At 44.7% G+C, this 22,875-nt stretch overlaps 1 protein-coding gene across 1 annotated transcript in view; it reads right to left on the reverse strand.

Moving 5' to 3' along the window:
- The window catches only part of ARHGEF38 (Rho guanine nucleotide exchange factor 38), a 115,637-nt gene extending 110,973 nt beyond the window's left edge, over positions 1-4,664 (reverse strand). Inside the window, exon 1 of the mRNA XM_088479478.1 lies at positions 4,463-4,664. Coding sequence (XP_088335604.1) covers positions 4,463-4,664 — 202 coding nt within the window. The remainder of the gene's footprint in view (positions 1-4,462) is intronic.
- Positions 4,665-22,875: the final 18,211 nt, after the last annotated feature.

Genomic DNA, 22,875 nt, shown 5'->3' on the forward strand with positions numbered 1-22,875 from the left:
GGCACTACTTTGTTGATGCACGTGCGGCTACTGCGCACACAATTCACAAACACAGAAAATAATTTTTTTTTGGTTTGGACTGGAGTGTACTTTCGGGGGTTACAGCACCCTTTAACGGTCAAGCCAGCCGGCCCTTTACTTATGACACAGGCGCACGCTTGGCACTACTTTGTTGATGCACGTGCGGCTACTGCGCACACAATTCACAAACACAGAAAATAATTTTTTTTTGGTTTGGACTGGAGTGTACTTTCGGGGGTTACAGCACCCTTAACGGTCAAGCCAGCCGGCCCTTTACTTATGACACAGGCGCACGCTTGGCACTACTTTGTTGATGCACGTGCGGCTACTGCGCACACAATTCACAAACACAGAAAATTATTTTTTTTTAGGTTTGGACTGGAGTGTACTTTCGGGGGTTACAGCACCCTTAACGGTCAAGCCAGCCGGCCCTTTACTTATGACACAGGCGCACGCTTGGCACTACTTTGTTGATGCACGTGCGGCTACTGCGCACACAATTCACAAACACAGAAAATAATTTTTTTTTTGGTTTGGACTGGAGTGTACTTTCGGGGGTTACAGCACCCTTAACGGTCAAGCCAGCCGGCCCTTTACTTATGACACAGGCGCACGCTTGGCACTACTTTGTTGATGCACGTGCGGCTACTGCGCACACAATTCACAAACACAGAAAATAATTTTTTTTTAGGTTTGGACTGGAGTGTACTTTCGGGGGTTACAGCACCCTTAACGGTCAAGCCAGCCGGCCCTTTACTTATGACACAGGCGCACGCTTGGCACTACTTTGTTGATGCACGTGCGGCTACTGCGCACACAATTCACAAACACAGAAAATAATTTTTTTTTGGTTTGGACTGGAGTGTACTTTCGGGGGTTACAGCACCCTTTAACGGTCAAGCCAGCCAGCCCTTTACTTATGACACAGGCGCACGCTTGGCACTACTTTGTTGATGCACGTGCGGCTACTGCGCACACAATTCACAAACACAGAAAATAATTTTTTTTTGGTTTGGACTGGAGTGTACTTTCGGGGGTTACAGCACCCTTTAACGGTCAAGCCAGCCGGCCCTTTACTTATGACACAGGCGCACGCTTGGCACTACTTTGTTGATGCACGTGCGGCTACTGCGCACACAATTCACAAACACAGAAAATAATTTTTTTTTAGGTTTGGACTGGAGTGTACTTTCGGGGGTTACAGCACCCTTAACGGTCAAGCCAGCCGGCCCTTTACTTATGACACAGGCGCACGCTTGGCACTACTTTGTTGATGCACGTGCGGCTACTGCGCACACAATTCACAAACACAGAAAATAATTTTTTTTTGGTTTGGACTGGAGTGTACTTTCGGGGGTTACAGCACCCTTTAACGGTCAAGCCAGCCGGCCCTTTACTTATGACACAGGCGCACGCTTGGCACTACTTTGTTGATGCACGTGCGGCTACTGCGCACACAATTCACAAACACAGAAAATATATTATTTTTTTAGCACTTGGGGGGAGCACCCCTGATGGACAGAGCACCCCCTGGACAACACTACAGCACCCCTTTAGGACTGGGACACTGCACAGGACTTTGGAGTGGACACAGCCCCTATGGAGAACTGACTGCACAACACAGTCCAGCCAGCCCCTATGGACTTTGAAGTAGTGGACACAGCCCCTATTAACAACAGCAGCACAGCACAACACAGCCAGCCCCTATGGACTTTGAAGTAGTGGACAACAGCAGCACTACACTACACTACACTACACAGCACTAACTCCCACCCTCCCTCTTCACTGTCCACAGCCGAGTGAGAAAATGGCGCCGACGCGGGTACCTTATATAGGATCCAAAACCCGCGAGACTCGGAAGGCGGGATGATGACGTTTTGCCTCGATTTCAGATCCGAGTCAGGCGGGAAAAGTCGAGCCTGACTCGGATCGGACTCGGATCGGGGGGGCTCGGGGGGGTTCGGATTTCAGAAATCCGAACCCGCTCACCCCTAATATATATATATATATATATATACATACATCTAATGGTGATGTTTGTGAATGTATGCATCTCCTGGCCTTCCCTATCTCTTCCCTCCCTGGCCCTTCCCCCTGAAGCCATGGCTATTTTTCAGGTGCACTATCTTATGTCCCTATTTAAAAAAAATGGAGGGGGGGGGCGGGCGCCAATGCTTTATCTGGCACAGGGCACCAAAAAGTCTAGTTACGGCTCTGTCGATTTCTATTGGGGATGCAAAGTTGTCAGATTTACCAGGCCCTGGGATCTAAGGCCATCTGAAGATGTCATTAGTCCCTGTAACCTATAGGCAACAATTAGCAAAATTTACCAGGAGTCACATTATAGTGGTGAAGTGACCTCTAGAGCGATCACTTCACTACTAAAACATCACAGAGATGAGCTCCTTCAGAGCCCCTGTCCCTGCATGTGTTTTTTGATACATTCAGGTGGCAAATAATTTCTTATTGCCACGAAGAGCAGTCATAAGAAACTACAATTGTCAGGTATAAAACCTGATCATTGATAAATATGTCGCTTAGACAGAATATCTTTTGCTTTCAGCCCTTGCTTACTGCCCAATTTACAGTAATAATGTTGCATACTTGTACATCATAACAGAAATCTAATCTTTAAAATAGGAAATAACTAATACAAAAAACTTTTTTTCTTCATTGTACAATTTTTAAAGTAGCGTTTTCAGTGTTAGTAGTTACCCATGTGTTGCCGCCTGTTAGTAAGCAAGTTTACTTTTTACTTGAGTTATGCAAAGACACATACCATGAGTTGCCGTCGCCCTGAGCAGCAGATTTATTGCACTATGTTATGTACTGCCCACAGCCTAGAATAATGGTTCTCAAACTTTGTTTAAATGAGACTCACAAACATTCCCACCAAGAACTAAGAGGAATAATTACTAAAGTGCAGGTTTATAGAAGTAGAGTTGTTGATAATAGCAACCAGTCAGATTCTAGTTATTATTTTCTAGAAGGTGCTAGGTAAATGATAAGTAAAATTTGATTGGTTGCTATGGGCAACACCTCCACTTCTATAAACCCACACTTTAGTAAATATACCCCTAATTGTCACCTTTATAAAAAAAAACACATTGCAGCCACTAAGGCTAATTTCAGAAATGATGTTATAATTGTTATATCAAACTGCCTATATCATAATGATCTTAGCACCTCACGCCAATTTAATGTATCAAACCGATACCCATATATAAGAGTAAACATGGGTTTGGGCTTTAAATACACAGACAAACATAATAGACATCTAGTTATGCATTTTTTCTTTTTTACAGACGTCAGTGTAAGCTTGTATTTGCCTTTCCCAATTCAACTTTCTGTGACTTCCCTATTTTTTTGCCCTTTTAACTAATGTGTATCTAAATTAAGTAAATGAATCATCTGCCAATAGAATAATCTTTTTGCAAAATGTATGAAGCAGAATTTTAGTAAGGTGGTAAAAATGCAGAACATAGTCATAATGGTATGTAAAACTCTGTACTATGACAGCCTGGTTGACTGAAGACTGACTTGGTGAATAGTTATATACACAAGTGAATGTTAAACTTTAAACTGTATAACAGGTATAATAAAGAATTACAATGCATTTTAATGCTCTCTTATACAACAAGCAGTGTTGCGGGTATATCATTGCAAAGAGGTCATAAACTACAAATTGAATTCTTGTGATAAGTAGTTTAGCATGAACAGGCACAGTCAGATATGTGTTATACATAACTGTAAGACCTCTATAATTAATAAGATTGGGTTACGCCACTGATATTGCATTACAATGCTATAAGCATTAATTAATTCAAACAAAATAAAGGTAGGCAGATAGCATTGTGAGAGAGTGGGTAAAACAACAGCTTGTGGCCATGGAGATGCTGGAAGGCTACAGCAATGTTCCAAGACACAATAGATTTGTTGCTCCTACTGTGCACACACAGCAGCATCCAACAGATCCATCATCTCTGCAGCAATGAACATGCTGGATGATACATTGCAGCAGGATCATCATTCCTGTACCGCAGCAATTTAGTTACAGCGAATTACTTTACTAGAACTGTGCATGTCCCAAAGGCAACAGAAGAGAACTTCTAATAGGTCCTGTACAAAGTGTGTGTTTATACAGTTAGATAATTGTGCAATCATTTACTTTGTAAATGAGTCTATCAGACTCAAGTAATGGTTTGTGCAATTAATTTACATGCTCTCTGTACGGTGCTGCTGAACACTTGTGGTGCCCTATAAATAAAATGTAATAATAATACATTCTGCTACACTTGCCATAACACTCAGTAAGTCTATACTTATTCAATGAAATTACATTTCTGCATTTACAATTATACATTGCATTTATACAGTACTCATGCACATTAGCCCCAGATGCCACAGAGTGTTACAGTACTTTCATGCTCTCCCCTCTTACCTTTCAGCTTCTGGTTATACTCTGTCCTGTCAGACTGGCTCCTGCGCAAGGTGCCTGTATTCCCATGGTCCCCACTTATTGCATGCTCTACAATGGTGTCTGTCTTCCTCCTCTCTAACATATACAACCTGCTTTTGAGAAAAGTGGGTTTTTTCTTCTTGATCCCTCCAGTATCTTTTCCACTGAAGTCTTTGGTATCCATGGTCAGTCATCCAAAGTATTACAGTATTCTCTCCACTGCTAGAATTTTATTTAACTGGCTCCGAAATCCAGCATTGGGATGAGTCAGCGCTCCCTTCAATAGATCAGCTGTACCTATACTAGTAACCTGTCTGAGGCAGACACCTGTACAGATCATAGCTCCACCCCTATGAAGTCATGTTACAGTGTACCTGAGGGCTTGTCACCTGAGAGCCTTGCAGTACATAAGCAGCCCTGGCTGCTTCTTAACCAGGCCAAACTTAACCTCCCAAGGCAGAGGTGGGAGCTCTCTTCCCTTAACTCCTACTGATAAAGATTCCTGAAATGATTACGCATTGCTTGGCCCTTTAGCACAGAGGGAAGTCGAACAACTGCATTCATTGGTTTTATTGTTCTATCCCTATTGTGCCATCCATTCAGGAAAACACAGAAGCTGCTTTACAATGCAAGCTAAAGACTGGGACACTTATTCTGAGGATAGGGAATCTTGTGTGTTAGTTGGGTCTAAGAGGTGTTATGAGAATTATGTTCCAGTGCATTGTATGCTACTACAGGTGTCTGAACCTTGCCAAGTGTGTTATCTGTTCTCCAATTTCCTTTACTGATGAAAGGACTGCTAAGTAGTAAAGCTAACAAACCAAGCCCTTTCACATCCCCCACTCCTCATTATACTTTACTAAAGTGCTTCTAATGTAATTCTCAATGATCAAATACTACTGTCCATAGGAAAACTATTTCTTTCATTTTTTAAAAAACAAACTAACTCAGAACGGCCTCTAGTGTCCTGGCAGAGGTTTCCGTCTCACTAACAGGGTGCAAAAAAAACCACACATTCCACTACCTAATTATTTTATTATTTAACTTGCAGACTAAAGGATGGTGAAAAACAATGAGTACTTGTCACTAAATACAATGATCACTTACACACCCACTGATTGGCCCAAATAATACATTTTATAGAAATGCCCGAATTTATAAGAACACACTTGTTTGAGAATGTTTAATAATTTAAGTAGTTAATATACTGTAAGAACCAAATAAAAAGGTACAAGACTGTTGGATTTTTATTTTTATTAGTCTTATAATGACAGTATGTTTATCTAAAATGTGTTCTAATAGAGACTTGTTTTCCAATGCCTTCTTCCCAGTATCAGGACTTTAGTGGAGGTCCCTGTCTTGGAATTCTCACCATTCTTTGTGATTAAAAGGCGACGGTCATCACAATACCAGCTCTGGAATCCCGACGGTCAGAATTCTGCCGGTAAGTGTTAGGGTTAGGTTTAGGGTTAGGCACTAGGGGGAGGGTTAGGGTGACAAAGGCGATGGTTAGGGTTAGGTTGCAAGAGGGGTGGGTTATGGTTATGGACAGGGGCTGGCTGGCACCTTTTAGCCTGGGGGGCAAATGCATGCAGGCGGCCCTGGCAGAGGAGTAGCGTGTAGCCAGGGTGCCCGAAGAACGTGTGTGCTACGGCGCCCCCCCCCTCAAGTGTTCCAGGGAGGAGGCTGGCCATATGGGATTAATGTAAAGTAAAAATAAAGATTAGGGACAGCCCCGTCGTGGTGCCCATATGCAGTGCCCCCCTGTGCCCCAGGAGAGGATCCCCTTATGCAGGCCTCCAGTAGTGCCCCCAGTAGTGATCCCCCCTATGCAGTGCCCCTTATACAGTGCCCCCCAGTAGTGGTCCCCCCTGTGCAGTGACCCTTATGCCCCCAGTAGTAAGCCCCTTATATAGTGCCCCCAGTAGTGGTACCCCCTATGCAGTGCTCCTTATATAGTGCCCCCAGTTGCAGTCCACACCCCATGCAGTGCCCCCAATAGTGGTAACCCTTATGCAGTGCCCCTTAAATAGTGGCCCCAGTTGTAATCTCCCCCCTATGCAGTACCCCCAGTATTTCCCTTTTTATAAAGCCCCCAGCAGTGGTCCCTCGATGCAGTGCCCCCAGTGGTAGTCCCCTCCCCCTATGTAGTGCCCCTAGTAGTAGTCCCCTCCCCCCTATGCAGTGCCCCTAGTAGTTGTCCCCTCCCCCTGTAGTGCCCATAGTAGTAGTAGTCCCCCCTTGTAGTAGTAGTCCCCCCCTTGTAGTGCCCCCAGTAGTAGTCCCCCCAGTTGTAGTCCCCCCCCTTGAAGTGCCCCCAGTTATAATCCCCAGTAGTGTCCCCCCTTGTAGTGCCCCCCTGTAGTGCCCCCAGTAGTGATCTCCCAATTGTAGTGCCCCCAGTAGTAGTCCATCCCTCTTGTAATGCCCCCAGTAGTCCCCCCCTTGTATTGCCCCATTAGTAGTAGTTCCCCCCTTGTGGTGGCCCCAGTAGTAGTCTCCCCCTTGTAGTAACACAGGCTGCCCGCGGCCCGCATGGCGCTGCGGCCCGGGGGGCACATGGCACCCTGCCCCCCGGCATAGCCCGCCACTGGTTATGGATAGGGTTAGGGTTAGAATACTCATCCAACATGTGTCAGGATTTTGACTGTCGGGACTCCAGAGCCGGCATTGAGACAGTTGGGATTCTGAACGCTGGGATATTGTACCCAACCCATTCAGTGTCCTATTATTATTATTAGCACAAATCTATACACAAGATTCACAAGCTCTAACGATGACGTGTTGTGGAGGGTTATACAGTATTTTCAATTTATTTTTGAATAAATAAAATGTAAAATTAAAATAACTTTTCACTGTACATAATTAGTTATGGTATACTCCTTTTCAGATATAAAGCTTTACAGGTGTATTTATGGAGCTCAGTACAGCTGAGAAGCTGAAAAGGGTTAATGAATGAATCTGTCAGCTGTCACATCTCACATAACTGGACTACAATAGGGTCGTTATGGTTCTTGATCTCCAGCTTTACACAAGTCACTATTGGGTGGGGCAGACCAAACGAAAACTCAAGAAAAGAATTCAGCTAGTGGAATTGTGTATGTGCAATGGCAAATCCCATTCTCTATGAAAACCCCCTATTCAACATGCTCTGCAGCTGGGAACATCGCTGTCACATTCATCTACTCTGGCTCTATAAAAGACACAGTTAAAGATATATAGTGCAACTAACTGGACACATTTATTTGTGTACCCTGGTTAAGGGTTAAAATAAGTACTGTACTTATAAATCTATGTCATATTTATAAATGTACAATTTATTAGGTAAAATATATATATGTATGTAGTCACAATTCATGAGGTAAAATGTAAATGAGTGTTGTAGTTATAATGGGGTATTGTAATTCATGGTATATGTATTTAATGTATTCACATATTGATGTACGTTGTACTTTTTTTTCTCTGTGGTGAGGATGTGCTACAGTGTGTTGGATGCACTGGAGAAAAATGGGCGGAGTGATATGGCTGGAAGTGGTTGGGTTCCTGCCAGGGAAAGAAGGGCCAAGTTCAGAGAGAGATTAATAAGAGCTGTTAGCAGCAATTGACAGCGAGTCTGCAGATCCCTATCCTCAGTGCCTGCCCTCCTGTTTCCCGTGCAGCTGATGAGTGGCGATGCACTCCTGGGCGCCGGGGGGCAGAGCCGGAGAGGGAGTTAATCCGGAGCAGTGGATACTGAGGGGGCAGCTGTACTCACTCTGCCTTACTGGCGCTGGAGGGGACAGTGGCCAGGAGGTCGTCCCAGCGGGGAATACCTCTGACAGGAGGAGAGTATCATCGGCAGAGCGGCTGGTGTGGGCTGAGGTGACCAGGGACGCTGCGGCAGATGCAGCTGAGGGTGGAGTCTGGCTGACAGGAGAGGAGGGAGATGGCGCTATTAGCCAGTAAACACACCTTTCAGCCATACCCATCATCAGCACAATTCCGAAAAGGAGCTCCAGCAGAGGTGCGCTGGCACAAGGAGTAATCCATGCAGTGGAGAGCAACGTTTGAGGACACAAGTTATTGGGTAGCAGCAGTAGCACTGACCCATATTGAGTAGTGTCAACTGTGCCTGCACCATTACTAAATATCCCAAACGTAACCAACCATCATATTATGGATGAGTGAGAACCATATATACCATATATAATTATCGCTAGAACAGCCTATACACAAAGTTAGGGTATCAACTCACTAAGGAGACGGTTGTAGCCATCAAAGTAATAAGGGACATATATTGTCCGGAGTGATCGGCTGAGTAACGTAAGAAGCGATACAGTGGAGTACAGCCGAAGGCAAAGGGGTTATGGGAGTTGTCCTGTGCAGAGACAACTGGAGGAAAATACAAATGAGCACAGCTTTACTGGTATACAAACGGGAAGCCGGCTGCCGGAATCCCGACAGCCGGCTTCCTGACTGCTTTATCCCAGCGTGGGATAAATGACCAGCGTCTATATCTAGACGCCTGTCATTTCCCCGACGCCGGGAGACCGGCGCCAGGCATCCCGATCGAAGGGATGCCGGGCGCCGCGAGCGGACAGCCACGGGGGGGGGGGGTTAGGTTTAGGGCACCTGGGGGGGGACTTAGGGTTAGGCACCCCCCCGGGAGGGTTAGGCTAGGGGCAGGGAGGGTTAGGGTTAGGCACCCCCGAGGGGGGACTTAGGGTTAGGCACACCCTCGAGGGACTTAGGTTTAGGCAGTGGGGAAGGGGGGGTTAGGCACTTAGAGGGCGGATTAGGGTTCGGCACTTGGGGGGGAGGTTAGGGTTAGGCACCCCTAAGGAGGGTTAGGGTTGGGGGTTAGGTTAGGTTAGTTTATACTTACCTTAGCGACGATCGGGATTTCCAGCGCTGTCGGGCTTCCGCTGCCAAGAACTGCCGGTTTCATACCGATTCCACTTTACTAATATCAGAAAGGAGAGTTTGAGTTGTCTACTGCTGAAAAGATTCAAACTACAGAGTTGAAATATTGGAGAGAGGCTAAAGGTGCATATCCACTACACGCTGAAATTGAACGATTACGACATCGTTATCGTTCATTAATCATGCAGTGAATATGCCGCAAAGACCAGCGATGCACTCTCCCGCTGGTCGTTGCTGGCTTCTGTCATCACCTGAACATGCAGGGCAACATGCCGATATCGACAGGTTGTGCATATTCGGGGATGAGGGAGGGTGCCTCATTCAGTGTGGGCACATCATCCACTGCACATGATGATGAACGATTACGATGTTGCAATCGTACAGTCGTTCTACACACATGCAGTGGATATGCACCTTAAGTTTATACTAGGATTCTAAGAATGGATACCTAGTGCATCATTTAAGTGTTCAGCAAGCTAGGGCATTGGGCTCTGCTAGGCTAACTTGGCAGAGCTGTATCTTATTTGACAGTTAAGGACACTGTCAAACACTGTTAGTTAAGGACGCTAATAGTTTTGGGACTATTATCATTACTTGGTACAGGATTCAGTGTCTTTATACACTAACCCAGAGGATTGCACGGTCCGAATAGAGTAGATCTCAAAACATACTGGATCTATTAGAGCAACACTATTGCTCACCTTGTAATAGGGAGAACTGGCGCAGAGACTTCTGAATTACCAGAGACTATTGTTCTGCTCATAGGACTACTTCTCTCCTTTTATACTGACTATGTTGTGAACTTGAGGAGAGTTGGGTATATGACTATCTATTATCAATATAAGAAATATGAACATTTGTTAGAGTGTTAGTGTAATAAGTCACTAGTGGTGGGGTGTTGGTAGGTGAGTCGTACCTGTTTCCCTGCAAAAGTCGTCAATCCCGGCCTTTCAAATAGTCTTTGACCTGCTGCTTCTCTTGGTTTCTGTAGTGGTTAGGCAGAGAGATGGGAACCCCCCAAAAACCCCTGACAAGTCACTACACGTGTGGACAGTGACAGAATGTTTTATTTTGCCTGAATGGTAGATCACTGTAATGTTAATTCAATATAAATACACAGTTTAGCAATATGACTTTGTTAACAGTAAAGTAAACTCAATTTCACACACAGTATAGTTTAACCTTTCATAATAAGTTATAGCAATTTTACAAAGAACAATACAATGATGATAAACGCTCTAATATCTCACAAATAATCTAACAATCTGGCATTACCATTAGGAAATATCAGGAAGTTCTGCAACAGATAGTTTTCCCTTAATGTAGTCTCGCTCAATAACACATATTGCACCAAAGTCTTAATGGCTACCGGCAGAAAGAAAAAGAGTTCTCTCCACACTTTGGACTGGGAATGTCAACGTATTACTATTATCCACAAGGTGGTGGCACTGAGATGATATCTTAAATGTATCCAGACTAATGGTCACGTTGCTTTCAATGACTTCCGGATGGTAGAATATATATATGTATAACTGTTCTGTCCTTCATAACTTATGCAAAGGAAGTAACACCCTGTTCTCTTGATTGTCTGCTAACAGAATGTATATATCACAGTTCTGTTCTTGGATTGAGTTAAAAGAGGTAAAGTATTTCAATTAGGTTAACTGTGTACTATGCAGGCTGTTATTGTGACCAGTTCATTAAACAGCATGAATCCCAAGTCACATACAATGCACACCACTGGTTACTATAGACTGGTAGCTGGTTGCTTTGCTTTCTTAAGGTAAATATCTCTTGGTAGCAAAGGGAGGGAAAATAAATCTTGGATAAAGTTCAGTTTATAGTGCTGTAAGGGTTGTTACTCACTGTGCCTTACTGAGTCTTTCATAATAGATAATGGGAGCCACAGTACACTTTAGGATATCACTGTGCCTACGATCACTGCACCTGCTCCTTCTTTCTCTGTCTCACTGGGAGTCTCTTACTTCATATTGCCGGCTACTTGCTACCAACTGCGTCCTCTGACCTGGCAGTGCAGCTTCTTCACTTTCCTGGCTTGGCTTCTGGTCACAGCCCTGCAAACAATCCCAGGTGCTGCCCTCCTCACAGCCTACTTCTCAGTCCCCTCACACACCAGACATGTGCTTTCTCAGCCAGTTTCAGGGTCCTTCTCTCTCCTCCCCTTTTTGTTACAGTTTTTAGTCTGAGCTCACTAGTGAAGCACACTCTTCCAGATTTCCTGGGTCCTAGTGCACCTCCTCACTTCAGTTCCAGAACATTCTCCAGCTCAGGGCAACATACAAATGTCCACATATATGGGGGTCTTTACAGGGTATCACACAAGGATATAGTAATGTATTTGTATCTGTTATGTATGTTTGAATGTTTCACTATAACAGACACTGGAAGTATGCTCATTGTAATATTTATCTTTTAGTATATAAAAAAAACTAATACCCAGGTATATGGTAATGTAGGTAATTATTAATTGTTATAGCTTGTATATGATGTAAGGATGATAATCATCTATCTTAAACTGCAAGTCTACTTACCTAGATTATTCAAATTATTATTATTCAATCTTACATTTACATAATAGGGTTTTCCCGAGTAGGCCCTGACTGACTACCGATACTTGGGTGCACTGATTTAAATAGGTTCTCCACTTAACGTCAGGTTAAGGGTGGGTAAAGTAGATCACATAGGAGTTAGTAACCTGATGACCCTTTAGTGGTAAAATGGCCTCATTCAATACCATGGAAATGTTTCTATGTTACTATGAAGCAGGCTGATTTTATTAGTTTGGTTCCAAAACCATAATGTAAAGCTCTGCATATCTGTTTATTTTGCTGTTAATAAATAATGTATTTTTGTCTGAGCATTTCTCACTGTAATAGCTGCATGAATCTGAAATGTTTAACAACAGATAATGACCTGGTACTGACATGTGAGGAACAACACTGGCTAAACTATAAAGAGGTATTCTTCTTCTATAGTGGTGCTATAAAGTATTCGAACCCAGTATAATTTTCACAATTTCTACATAAATGTTTTCCGTTAAAGTAATACAATTTTTGAGCAATAAAAGTATATCCTTTTTTGCATTACTGGACTTATGGGAAAACTTAGAAAATTCAAAAGGCTTCACAAATGTTCCAGCTAGGGGTGAGCGGGTTCGGATTTCTGAAATCCGAACCCCCCCGAGCCCCCCCGATCCGAGGCCGATCCGAGTCAGGCTCGACTTTTCCCGCCTGACTCGGATCTGAAATCGAGGCAAAACATCATCATCCCGCCTTCCGGGTCTCGCGGGTTTTGGATCCTATATAAGGTACCCACGTCGGCGCCATTTTCTCACTCGGCTGTGGACAGTGAAGAGGGAGGGTGGGAGTTAGGGCTGGCTGGGCTGTGTAGTGTAGTGTAGTGCAGTGTAGTGTTGTGCTGTGCTGTGCTGTGCTGCTGTTGTCCATAGGGGCTGTGTCCACTCCTCCAAAGTCCATAGGGGCTGGCTGTGTTGTGCTGTGCTGCTGTTGTCCATAGGGGCTGTGTCCACTAATCCAAAGTCCATAGGGGCTGGCTGGACTGTGTTGTGCAGTCAGTTGTCCATAGGGGCTGTGTCCACTCCAAAGTCCTGTGCAGTGTCCCAGTCCTAAAGGGGTTCTGTAGTGTTGTCCAGGGGGTGCTCTGTCCATCAGGGGTGCTCCCCCAAGTGTAAAAAAAAAAAATATTTTTTCTGTGTTTGTGAATTGTGTGCGCAGTAGCCGCACGTGCATCAACAAAGTAGTGCCAAGCGTGCGCCTGTGTCATAAATAAAGGGCCGGCTGGCTTGACCGTTAAAGGGTGCTGAAACCCCCAAAGTTCACTTTTAACAAAATAAAAAAATATTTTCTGTGTTTGTGAATTGTGTGCACTGTGACTGCACGTGCATCAATAAAGGAGCAGCGCCAAGTGTGCGCCTGTGTCTCATAAGTAAAGGGCCAGCTGGCTTGTCCATTAAAGGGTGCTGTAACCCCCAAAGGGCACTCCAAACAAAATAAAAAAAAATATTTTTTTGTGTTTGTGAATTGTGTGCGCAGTAGACGCACGTGCATCAACAAAGTAGCACCAAGCATGCGCCTGTGTCATAGGTAAAGGCCGGCCGGCCGGCTTGACCGTTAAAGGGTGCTGTAACCCCCAAAGTGCACTCCAAAAAAAAAAATATATATATTTTTTTGTGTTTGTGAATTGTGTGCGCAGTAGCAGCACGTAAGTAGTGCCAAGCGTGCGCCTGTGTCATAAGTAAAGGGCCGGCTGGCTTGCCCGTTAAAGAGTGCTGTAACCCCCAAAGTGCACTCCAAACAAAATAAAAAAATATTTTCTGTGTTTGTGAATTGTGTGCACTGTGGCTGCACGTGCATCAACAAAGGAGCAGCGCCAAGCGTGCGCCTGTGTCCCATAAGTAAAGGGCCGGCTGGCTTGTCCGTTAAAGGGTGCTGTAACCCCCAAAGGGCACTCCAAACAAAATAAAAAAATATTTTCTGTGTTTGTGAATTGTGTGCACTGTGGTTGCATGTGCATCAACAAAGGAGCAGCGCCAAGCGTGTGCCTGTGTCCCATAAGTAAAGGGCCGGCTGGCTTGTCCATTAAAGGGAGCTGTAACCCCCAAAGGGCACTCCAAACAAAATAAAAAAATATTTCCTGTGTTTGTGAATTATGTGCACTGTGGCTGCACGTGCATCAACAAAGGAGCAGCGCCAAGCGTGCGCCTGTGTCCCATAAGTAAAGGGCCGGCTGGCTTGTCCGTTAAAGGGTGCTGTAACCCCCAAAGGGCACTCCAAACAAAATAACAAAATATTTTCTGTGTTTGTGAATTGTGTGCACTGTGGTTGCATGTGCATCAACAAAGGAGCAGCGCCAAGCGTGTGCCTGTGTCCCATAAGTAAAGGGCCGGCTGGCTTGTCCGTTAAAGGGTGCTGTAACCCCCAAAGGGCACTCCAAACAAAATAAAAAATATTTTCTGTGTTTGTGAATTGTGTGCACTGTGTCTGCACGTGCATCAACAAAGGAGCAGCGCCAAGCGTGCGCCTGTGTCCCATAAGTAAAGGCCGGCTGGCTTCTCCGTTAAAGGGTGCTGTAACCCCCAAAAGGCACTCCAAACAAAATAAAAAAATATATTTTTTTGTGTTTGTGAATTGTGGGCCTGATTCAGAGCTGAACGCTCTGACCAGAGCGCTTGTGGTGTAACTCTCAAAGTGCGCTCCACAAACAATAAAAAAATTATTCTTTTTTTTCTGTCTTTGTGAATTGTGTGGGCTGTAGCTGCAGCAGCATCCTCAAAGCAGCAGCGACAAGCATGCGTCTGTCTGTCAAAGGGTGGTGTAACCCTCAAAGTGCGCTCCACAAACAATAAAATAATTATTCTTTTTTTTTCTGTCTTTGTGAATTGTGTGGGCTGTAGCCGCACCTGCATCCTCAAAGCAGCATCGCCAAGCATGCGTCTGTCTGATAAAGGGTGGTGTAACCCCCAAAGTGCGCTCCAACCAAAATAAAATAATCTTCTTCTTTTTTTCTGTGTTTGTGTGTGAAATGTATGCGCAGTAGCCGCACCTGCATCCTCAAAGCAGCAGCGACAAGCGTGCGTCTGTCTGTTAAAGGGTGGTGTAACCCTCAAAGTGCGCTCCACAAACAATAAAAAAAATCTTCTTTTTTTTCTGTCTTTGTGAAATGTGTGGGCTGTAGCTGCACCTGCATCCTTAAAGCAGCAGTGACAAGCATGCGTCTGTCTGTTAAAGGGTGGTGTAACCCTCAAAGTGCGCTCCACAAACAATAAAAAAATTCTTTTTTTTCTGTCTTTGTGAATTGTGGGTGCTGTAGCCGCACCTGCATCCTCAAAGCAGCAGCGCCAAGCATGCGTCTGTCTGTTAAAGGGTGGTGTAACCCCCAAAGTGCGCTCCAACCAAAATAAAATAATCTTTTTTTCTGTGTTTGTGTGTGAAATGTATGCGCAGTAGCCGCACCTGCATCCTCAAAGCAGCAGCGACAAGCGTGCATCTGTCTGTTAAAGGGTGGTGTAACCCTCAAAGTGCGCTCCACAAAAAATAAAAAATAAAATTTTTTCCCTGTCTTTGTGAATTGTGTGGGCTGTAGCCACACCTGCATCCTCAAAGCAGCAGCGACAAGCGTGCGTCTGTCTGTTAAAGGATTACATTGGTGACAGCATCCAAGTAGGCATGTCAGACAGTCCGTACATGTACTGGCAGGAAAAAGAGGCAATTTGGAGGCCCCTGTAAAAACTGGCTCTATTTTACCTGAGTTGCCACCCCTCCAGTGTGTACTCCGAAAGTGTGTTTAGTGCAGCCGGGAACCTTGTCAGCAAAAGGCGTAGGAGGTTGCTTCCACAAAATGTGGAGAAGATGATGTTCATAAAAATGAATTATCAACTCTTCCAGGGAGACCAGCCTCCAGAACGTACAGAGGGACCTGTGGTGGTGGATTCCAGCGGGGATGAATTAATACTCTGTGAGGATGAGGATGTACACAACACTGAAGAGGGTGAGGAATCGGTGAATGAGGAGGATGAGGACGACATCTTGCCTCCGTAGAGCCAGTTTGTGCAGGGCCAGATTAATTGCCAGCTTGTTTTGTGGGGGCCCAAATGAACCAATCATTTCAGCTACAGTCCTGTGGCAGACCCTGGCGCTGAAATGATTGGTTTGTTAAAGTGTGCATGTCCTGTTTATACAACATAAGGGTGGGTGGGAGGGCCCAAGGACAATTCCATCTTGCGCCTCTTTTTTTTCTTTGCATTATGTACTGTTTGGGGCGTAGTTTTTCAAACTGCCATCCTGTCTGCCACTGCAGTGTCACTCCTAGATGGGCCACGTGTTTGTGCGGCCCACTCGTGTCGCTTAGCATAGTCATCCATCTACCTCGGGGGCAACCTTTTGGACATAAAAACACTATTGTGAGGTGTGAGGTGTTCAGAATAGACTGGAAATGAGTGGAAATTAAGGTTTTTGAGGTTAATAATAGCATAGGAGCAGAAAAATCAACACATTCTGTGATTTTAGCTGTTTTTATGCTTTTTAAAAAAAAAATACAGATCCAAAACCCAGAACCCAAAACACCGAAGGGTGGTTTTGGCAAAACCAATCCAGATCCAAAACCAAAACACAAAACACGAAAAGTGGCCGATGCACACCCCTAGTTCCAGCACTACCGTAAATTGTAATTTGAGAGCCTAACTCACCACTTAAAGGCCCATACATACTGGACGATATCCATGAAAGATATTAACGATGACGAGATCGTTGAACGATATATCGTTCATATTGTCCAGTGTGTATGCACACACAGACAAACGATGCACGCTTCTGCGGGTCGTTAACGATATTCCCAGTCGGCTGTACATGCAGCTCAATCTGGGGATATCGTTAGCAATGCCATGCTGCCTAATGCAGCATGGCCTCGCTCCCCCGCTGACGATATCGCCCCGTACATACATTGGGGGTCATTCAGACCCGCTCGCGAGCGGCAGTACGCTCGCAAGTGGGTCGATGTTCCCCACTGCGCATGCGCATGACGGAGGGAGCTCCGTTGTGCGCATGCGCAAGACCCTACGAGTGATGGGCTCTCCATCGCTCCGGGTCTCGCACCAAAGGGGGCGTGCTGTCAATGTTGATTGACAGCACGCCCCCTTTGGTGGGCGTGCCGGGGGCGTGCCTGCCAGACGGAGGCGTTCCCATGGGAACGCCTACCGTCTGAAGCCGGCCCCACTGACATCACTAGTGATGTCAGTGGGAGTGATTTTGGCTCTGACAGAGCCAAAATCACTCCAGGGCTTGCGGCAGGGAGACCCTACCGCAGGGTCTCCGTCTCAAGTCCGATCGTCTGATGTCCATCTTTTTGGCCGCTCGCATATGCTGTGGGTGGTGACCCACAGCTATACGAGCGCCCAGGAGGCCGCTCCATTTTCATGGAGGAGGGCCCTGATTCAGAGCGAGCGCTCTGGTCAGAGCGTTCAGCTCTGAATCAGGCCCTTTGTCCAGTATGTACAGGTCTTTAGTCTGGATGTAAATTTGTTATACTTACACTGTAGCGAATAAAGATATTTTTATATGGCTCCCTGTGTTTGATAGATGTAGTCATACACAATGGGTTAAACACTTCCTTTTAAATGTAATCCATATTATTATTGACACTGTTTATAAGAAAGGGAAGTCTGAGGTCTGGGAGCCGCTCTGCAGGATTGTGGTGTAACAAGGTAATGTGCAGCTGAGAGTTTGTTTTGATCTTTGGAAAATATCAAGTAGCTAAATGAAGTAATGCTTCCCACTGATTTTGGATTAGTTATGAGAATGGAGGCAAGTGAATAAATTATATATAAAATAGTATGAATTGTGAAGCTTATTAAACGTTGAAATCCTCATTGCGACACTTCATATACTTTTCATCTGTTAAAATGCGCAAGAGAGTTATCTTTAACTTGTTATTATTAGTGTAAAAAACTTGATTTATTTAGAAACCGTTGTGTATTATAGCCAGAAGTCACTTCATTACTGTCGTTTTTTTTCAGGTTTTTTCATCACTTCATTACTGTAGTTTTATTCAGGTTTTTTCATCACTTCATTACTGTAGTTTTATTCAGGTTTTTTCACCACTTCATTACTGTCGGTTTTTTTCAGGTTGTTTCATCACTTCATTCCTCTAGTTTTTGTTCAGGTTTTTCCCCCCTAAATTACTGTTCAGTTCAACCCTTGTTTTTTGTATTAAATAATGACATTGAGGATGCGTCATGGCTGATCAAGCTTCCATTAGTGTTGATTCTTGTGAAATGTGTCATGGAGGAGCACTTTTGTCCCAACTTTGCTCTCTAAAATATTATGAGTTATGTAATAAATACATTGTTAATACTATTAGTGAGAATATGCTAAGAAATGTGCTTTCTAGAAGAGGCTCTAGGAGTTCGAGCTTCCTTATCAGCCCAACATAGTACAGAGAGCATCTGTATCACTGCCAAACAATACAGAGAACAGCAATGTTACTGACACACAGTACAGAGAGGATCCTTGTCATTGCCATGAAACACAGAGGGTATCCTTGTTACTACCACATAATGCAGAGAGTATCCTTTTCTTTGCCACACATTACAGAGAGCAGGGGCACCGAGAGAAGGGAGAGCTGGTATCGCTTACTCTGGCCTGGACCCGTTGGACAGGCCCGGTGGGGGCCTGTTACAGCTGCTGGCCGTGGCTGCTGTATATGCACATAAGGCCGTGAGAAAGAGGGGACTGCTGTTGCTTAGCGGCAGAGGCCTCCCTGGATCTCACTACTGGATGTACCGCTGCGGGCAACTACGCTGCTATACAGTGGTAGTGGACAGGTTGCAGGTGAGGAAGATCGCACTGATCATCTCCCCCCTCCTCCTTGACTCATCCCTGCGCATTGTATTCTTTTTACAGGGTTTTGGTGTGCTGTGGCCACATCTCCCAGAATTGGACACGCTCTGCGCCAAGTAGACAGAGAGCATATTTGTCAGAGCCACACAACACATAGACAATCCTTGTCACCCCCAAAACAGTAGAGAGTTTGATTGACACTGCACATAATACAGATGTATTATTGCCACCGCTACACAATTCAATGAGTATGCATGTCACTGCCGCACAATACAAAAAAGATCCTTGTCACCTTCATGCAATACAAAGAGCATCATTGGCACCACCACACATTACAGAGAACATCATTGTCATTGCCACACAGTACAAAGAACATCCCTGTCACACAATACAGAGTACTTTTGTCATTAGCACACAATATCCTTGTTACCTTCACACAATACAGAGATGATCCTGGTGGGTTGGGTATGAGACCCTGGTGGTCGGGATGCCGCTGGTGAGAATACCGACAGCAGCATCCCAACAGTCAGAATCCCAACACCCATAAGGAACAAGGTAAGTCTAACCCGGTGCCTAACCCTAATCCTCCCTCTAATGCCTAACCTGCTCCCTAACCCTCCCCCTAACTCCGATACTTACCTTTGGGATGCCGGCAGTCGGGATTCTGGTGCCGTGATTCCAACACTGTTGAGATTTCGTCACCAGTATTTCGGCCATCGGCATCCCGCACGCTGGGATGCTGACTACATCCCGATCCTAGTCACTGCCACACAATAGAGAGTATCCTTGTCACCTTCACACAATATAGAGTGCATGCTTGTCACTAGCACAAAATACAGAGAGCATCCTCGTTACAGCCTCACAATATAAAAATCATAATTTTCACCACCACCTCTCGTTACAGCACCCCTGCCACTGCTCCGACCACAACACAATGTCAGAAAAGTGCTTTGAAAATGGTGCAACATTGAGAGCCTGAGATCTTTATGTCATGCCACTTATGGTGTCCACACAGACAATGAGATACACTGCTTGTGCTTGGATGTTTCTTTGAGAAATGGTATCTGCATAATTCTCTCATAATATGCTTTGAGCTGCATATATACTGTACACTGCACATGGATCTATGGTCAGATGAATCATCTTCACCGTATTCTCAACAACAGGCAAGTGAACCAAAAGTAAATGGTTCTGCAATGTATTGAGGCACATTTCAATGGAATGGGTTGGATGCAGTCCAATACCTTAAATATCAATCGTAATCATCTCTGCCTAATAATCGCCTTCAAACCATGTTCAAATACTAAGAGCAGTAAAGCAAAGTCCATTCCATTATCAGTGATTTTAACTACTCAGGTATATAATTGGGATATTTTAACTAGTGGTTTACCAGAGGAAGTAGATTTTATTAACTGTAAATGACAACTACCTTTCCTATGTTGTGGGAGAAACAACTATAGAGGGAGTTACAGTATATGCAATTTAATTCTGTATAATAAAACTATATATACGAGTGTGTGTGTGTATATATAATATAATTTCATGAAATATATAATACACATGTGGTCCGACTCTCCCTATAGTACAATAAACAACACCGGGTGCCCGCATAAATGAAAATACTTCCCAAATGGTGCAGCACTCCTGGATTTTCAAAGAATATTAAAGCAATGGCAGGTACGGCAACGTTTCAGTGCCTGGTTTTAATAGTACGGCACTTTCATCAGATGAAAGTGCCGTACTATTAAAACCAGGCACTGAAACGTTGCCGTACCTGCCATTTCTTTAATATTCTTTGAAAATCCAGGAGTGCTGCACCATTTGGGAAGTATATATATATATATATATATATACTCAACGAAACGTGTTGGGTGATTGTTGCAGCATCTTGAACTGTCATAAAGTATGCCCATTTTTGAGTCATATGCTCCATCATCTGTTTGCAAGAGAACCGACATCACTGTCATCAGCATTTACACCTACCCCATGCTAGGTGCAGGAGATCCATCTCATTTTGGCTTCCTTTTTGCATATGCACGACTTGGGATAGGAAGTAACTGGCTACACACCCACAAAACTGTACTCTTGTGTTCATTCGCATTGTTGCCAATCAGTTGACAAACTGAAACGCTCATTCAGTAACTGCATAGAAACATCCAAAATGCGTACAACTCTGAATTGGTTATCAGTTCTCAAAGATGAGAAGATACAGGGCCGGTGCAAGCCTACTCTGTACCCGAGGCAAAACTTCTGCCTACTATATTATATAGAGCTGAAGGTATATAGTTATACTGTATATAAAGCTGTGGGTCTCAGACAGCTCTAACCACGTAGGAAGCATACGCAGGGACCCCCAGGAAGGCTGATCAGGGTGTTGATCACAATCTGGAGCAGGTGCTCCTTCTTCAATTTGCTATCTTTGGCTCAGCTCATCCAGCACCACCACCACCACCACGGGTACTTGGCTATCTTTACAGCCAGCAGTGGGCGCCCTCCTCCGATGCAGGGTTGTGGTGGATGTTACACGTTGGTGGCTCTGAAGAGCAGGTAGGGGCGGCAGTCCAGCAGCAAGCAGGGGATGCAGTCCTTCCTGAGGACCGATGTGCGCAACACTTTCACTTTAGTGGTTCTAGCAGCCACCACTTATGCCATTATTGTCCCCCTCAGCACTAGGGGCCCCACTGGATCCCCCCAACAAGTACCCTCTACACCCCCTTTTGGCATCAGTGGCCATAGGTTGCCGATCCCTGGTCTAGAAGAACAATGTCTCTTTCAAAGGCATCCTTAATTTTTCTTACAGGCAGCTTCAGCGGGCCATCCACTCAGGTCCCGATGCCTAAAGCTGCCTAATGGAAGTGCAAACCCTGTAGCTAAGGACTTGCAGCTGAAAGCATTGTGGAAAAAGGAAATTAATTGCAGGAGATGAAAAAACACTAAGATTAACTAATATGGTCTTTTTATGTGTGTTTATAAAGTAAGAAACAATATTAAGAAAACCCGTTCTTCAACAATAATAAAATATACACACACCATTAGATGTCATTGTGGGGTATAGGAGAACCACAAGCACCTTAAATAACATTGCTTTGGATAAGTGGATGTGGAAAGAGAACAATGATACATGTACAGCATGTAAAATTATGAATCTTTATTGAGAGTCACAGTGCTCCCTACCTAAATAATTAATATGAGGTGTCTAACCAGATGATGGTCCAGGACCTTGGTATTGATCCTTAGTGAGGTGGTGTTTAGGGGACCCTCTAGGGTGATGGGGGTATGCAAATTGGTGTGTAACAACCTAGGGATGTGGGGTGTTCCCTTTTGGAGTACCTACTCATATAGACGGGACTGCTACTCTATATTCGCTATATGTCCTTGGCTTGAGCAGGTGTGATAATGTGAGGCTTCCCAAAAACATTTACCACTGTCTTATACCTATATAACAGGGGCCATCCACCTTGTTCTGGCTGCCGGTGCCCTCAGTCTCACTTCAGCTACTTTCCTCCTCTTCGGGTCCACTTGAGCTGGGAGTGAGCAGTGGGAAGGTGTGAGCGCTGAGGGCTCAGCAATCCAGAACTTCGCGGACAGCTACATAGTAGCCATAGAGGGACATATAGCGTAGGCAGCAGTTTGGTCTATACGAGTATTCCCTCAGGGGTCTATGTACTAATCTTAGAGAGAGATCAAGTGGATGGAGATCAAATACCAATCGGCTCCTAACTGTCATTTTTCAAACATAGCCTGTAAAGTGACAGTTAGGAGCTGATTGGTTGGTGCTTTATCTCTATTCACTTTTTCTCTCTCCAAGGCTTATTACATAGACCTCTCAGTCGCACACAGATGAACAAATGCCGCACATTAAATTGATCAGTGTAATCTAGTAATGTAGTTTCGTCACTCCCATTTGTTTTATTTGTGTAAATAAGATGCACATTTTGCCCGGGACCTGGCGTGCTGAGAGGGGTTATTAGGCATGGCTGAAGCCACAGTGGAAAAGAACACATTTATATTGATTTAACCTTTGGCAGGTAGCATTACCATGTTATAGATGAACCTCGCCATCATGGTAAATTGTTGCTTTAGCCACTTAACTGGCGTGGTCGCATGTGATGCGACCGG

This window comes from Taudactylus pleione, unplaced genomic scaffold (assembly GCF_031769625.1).
Source record: "Taudactylus pleione unplaced genomic scaffold, aTauple2 ptg000236l, whole genome shotgun sequence".
Taxonomy (NCBI): Eukaryota; Metazoa; Chordata; class Amphibia; order Anura; family Myobatrachidae; genus Taudactylus; species Taudactylus pleione.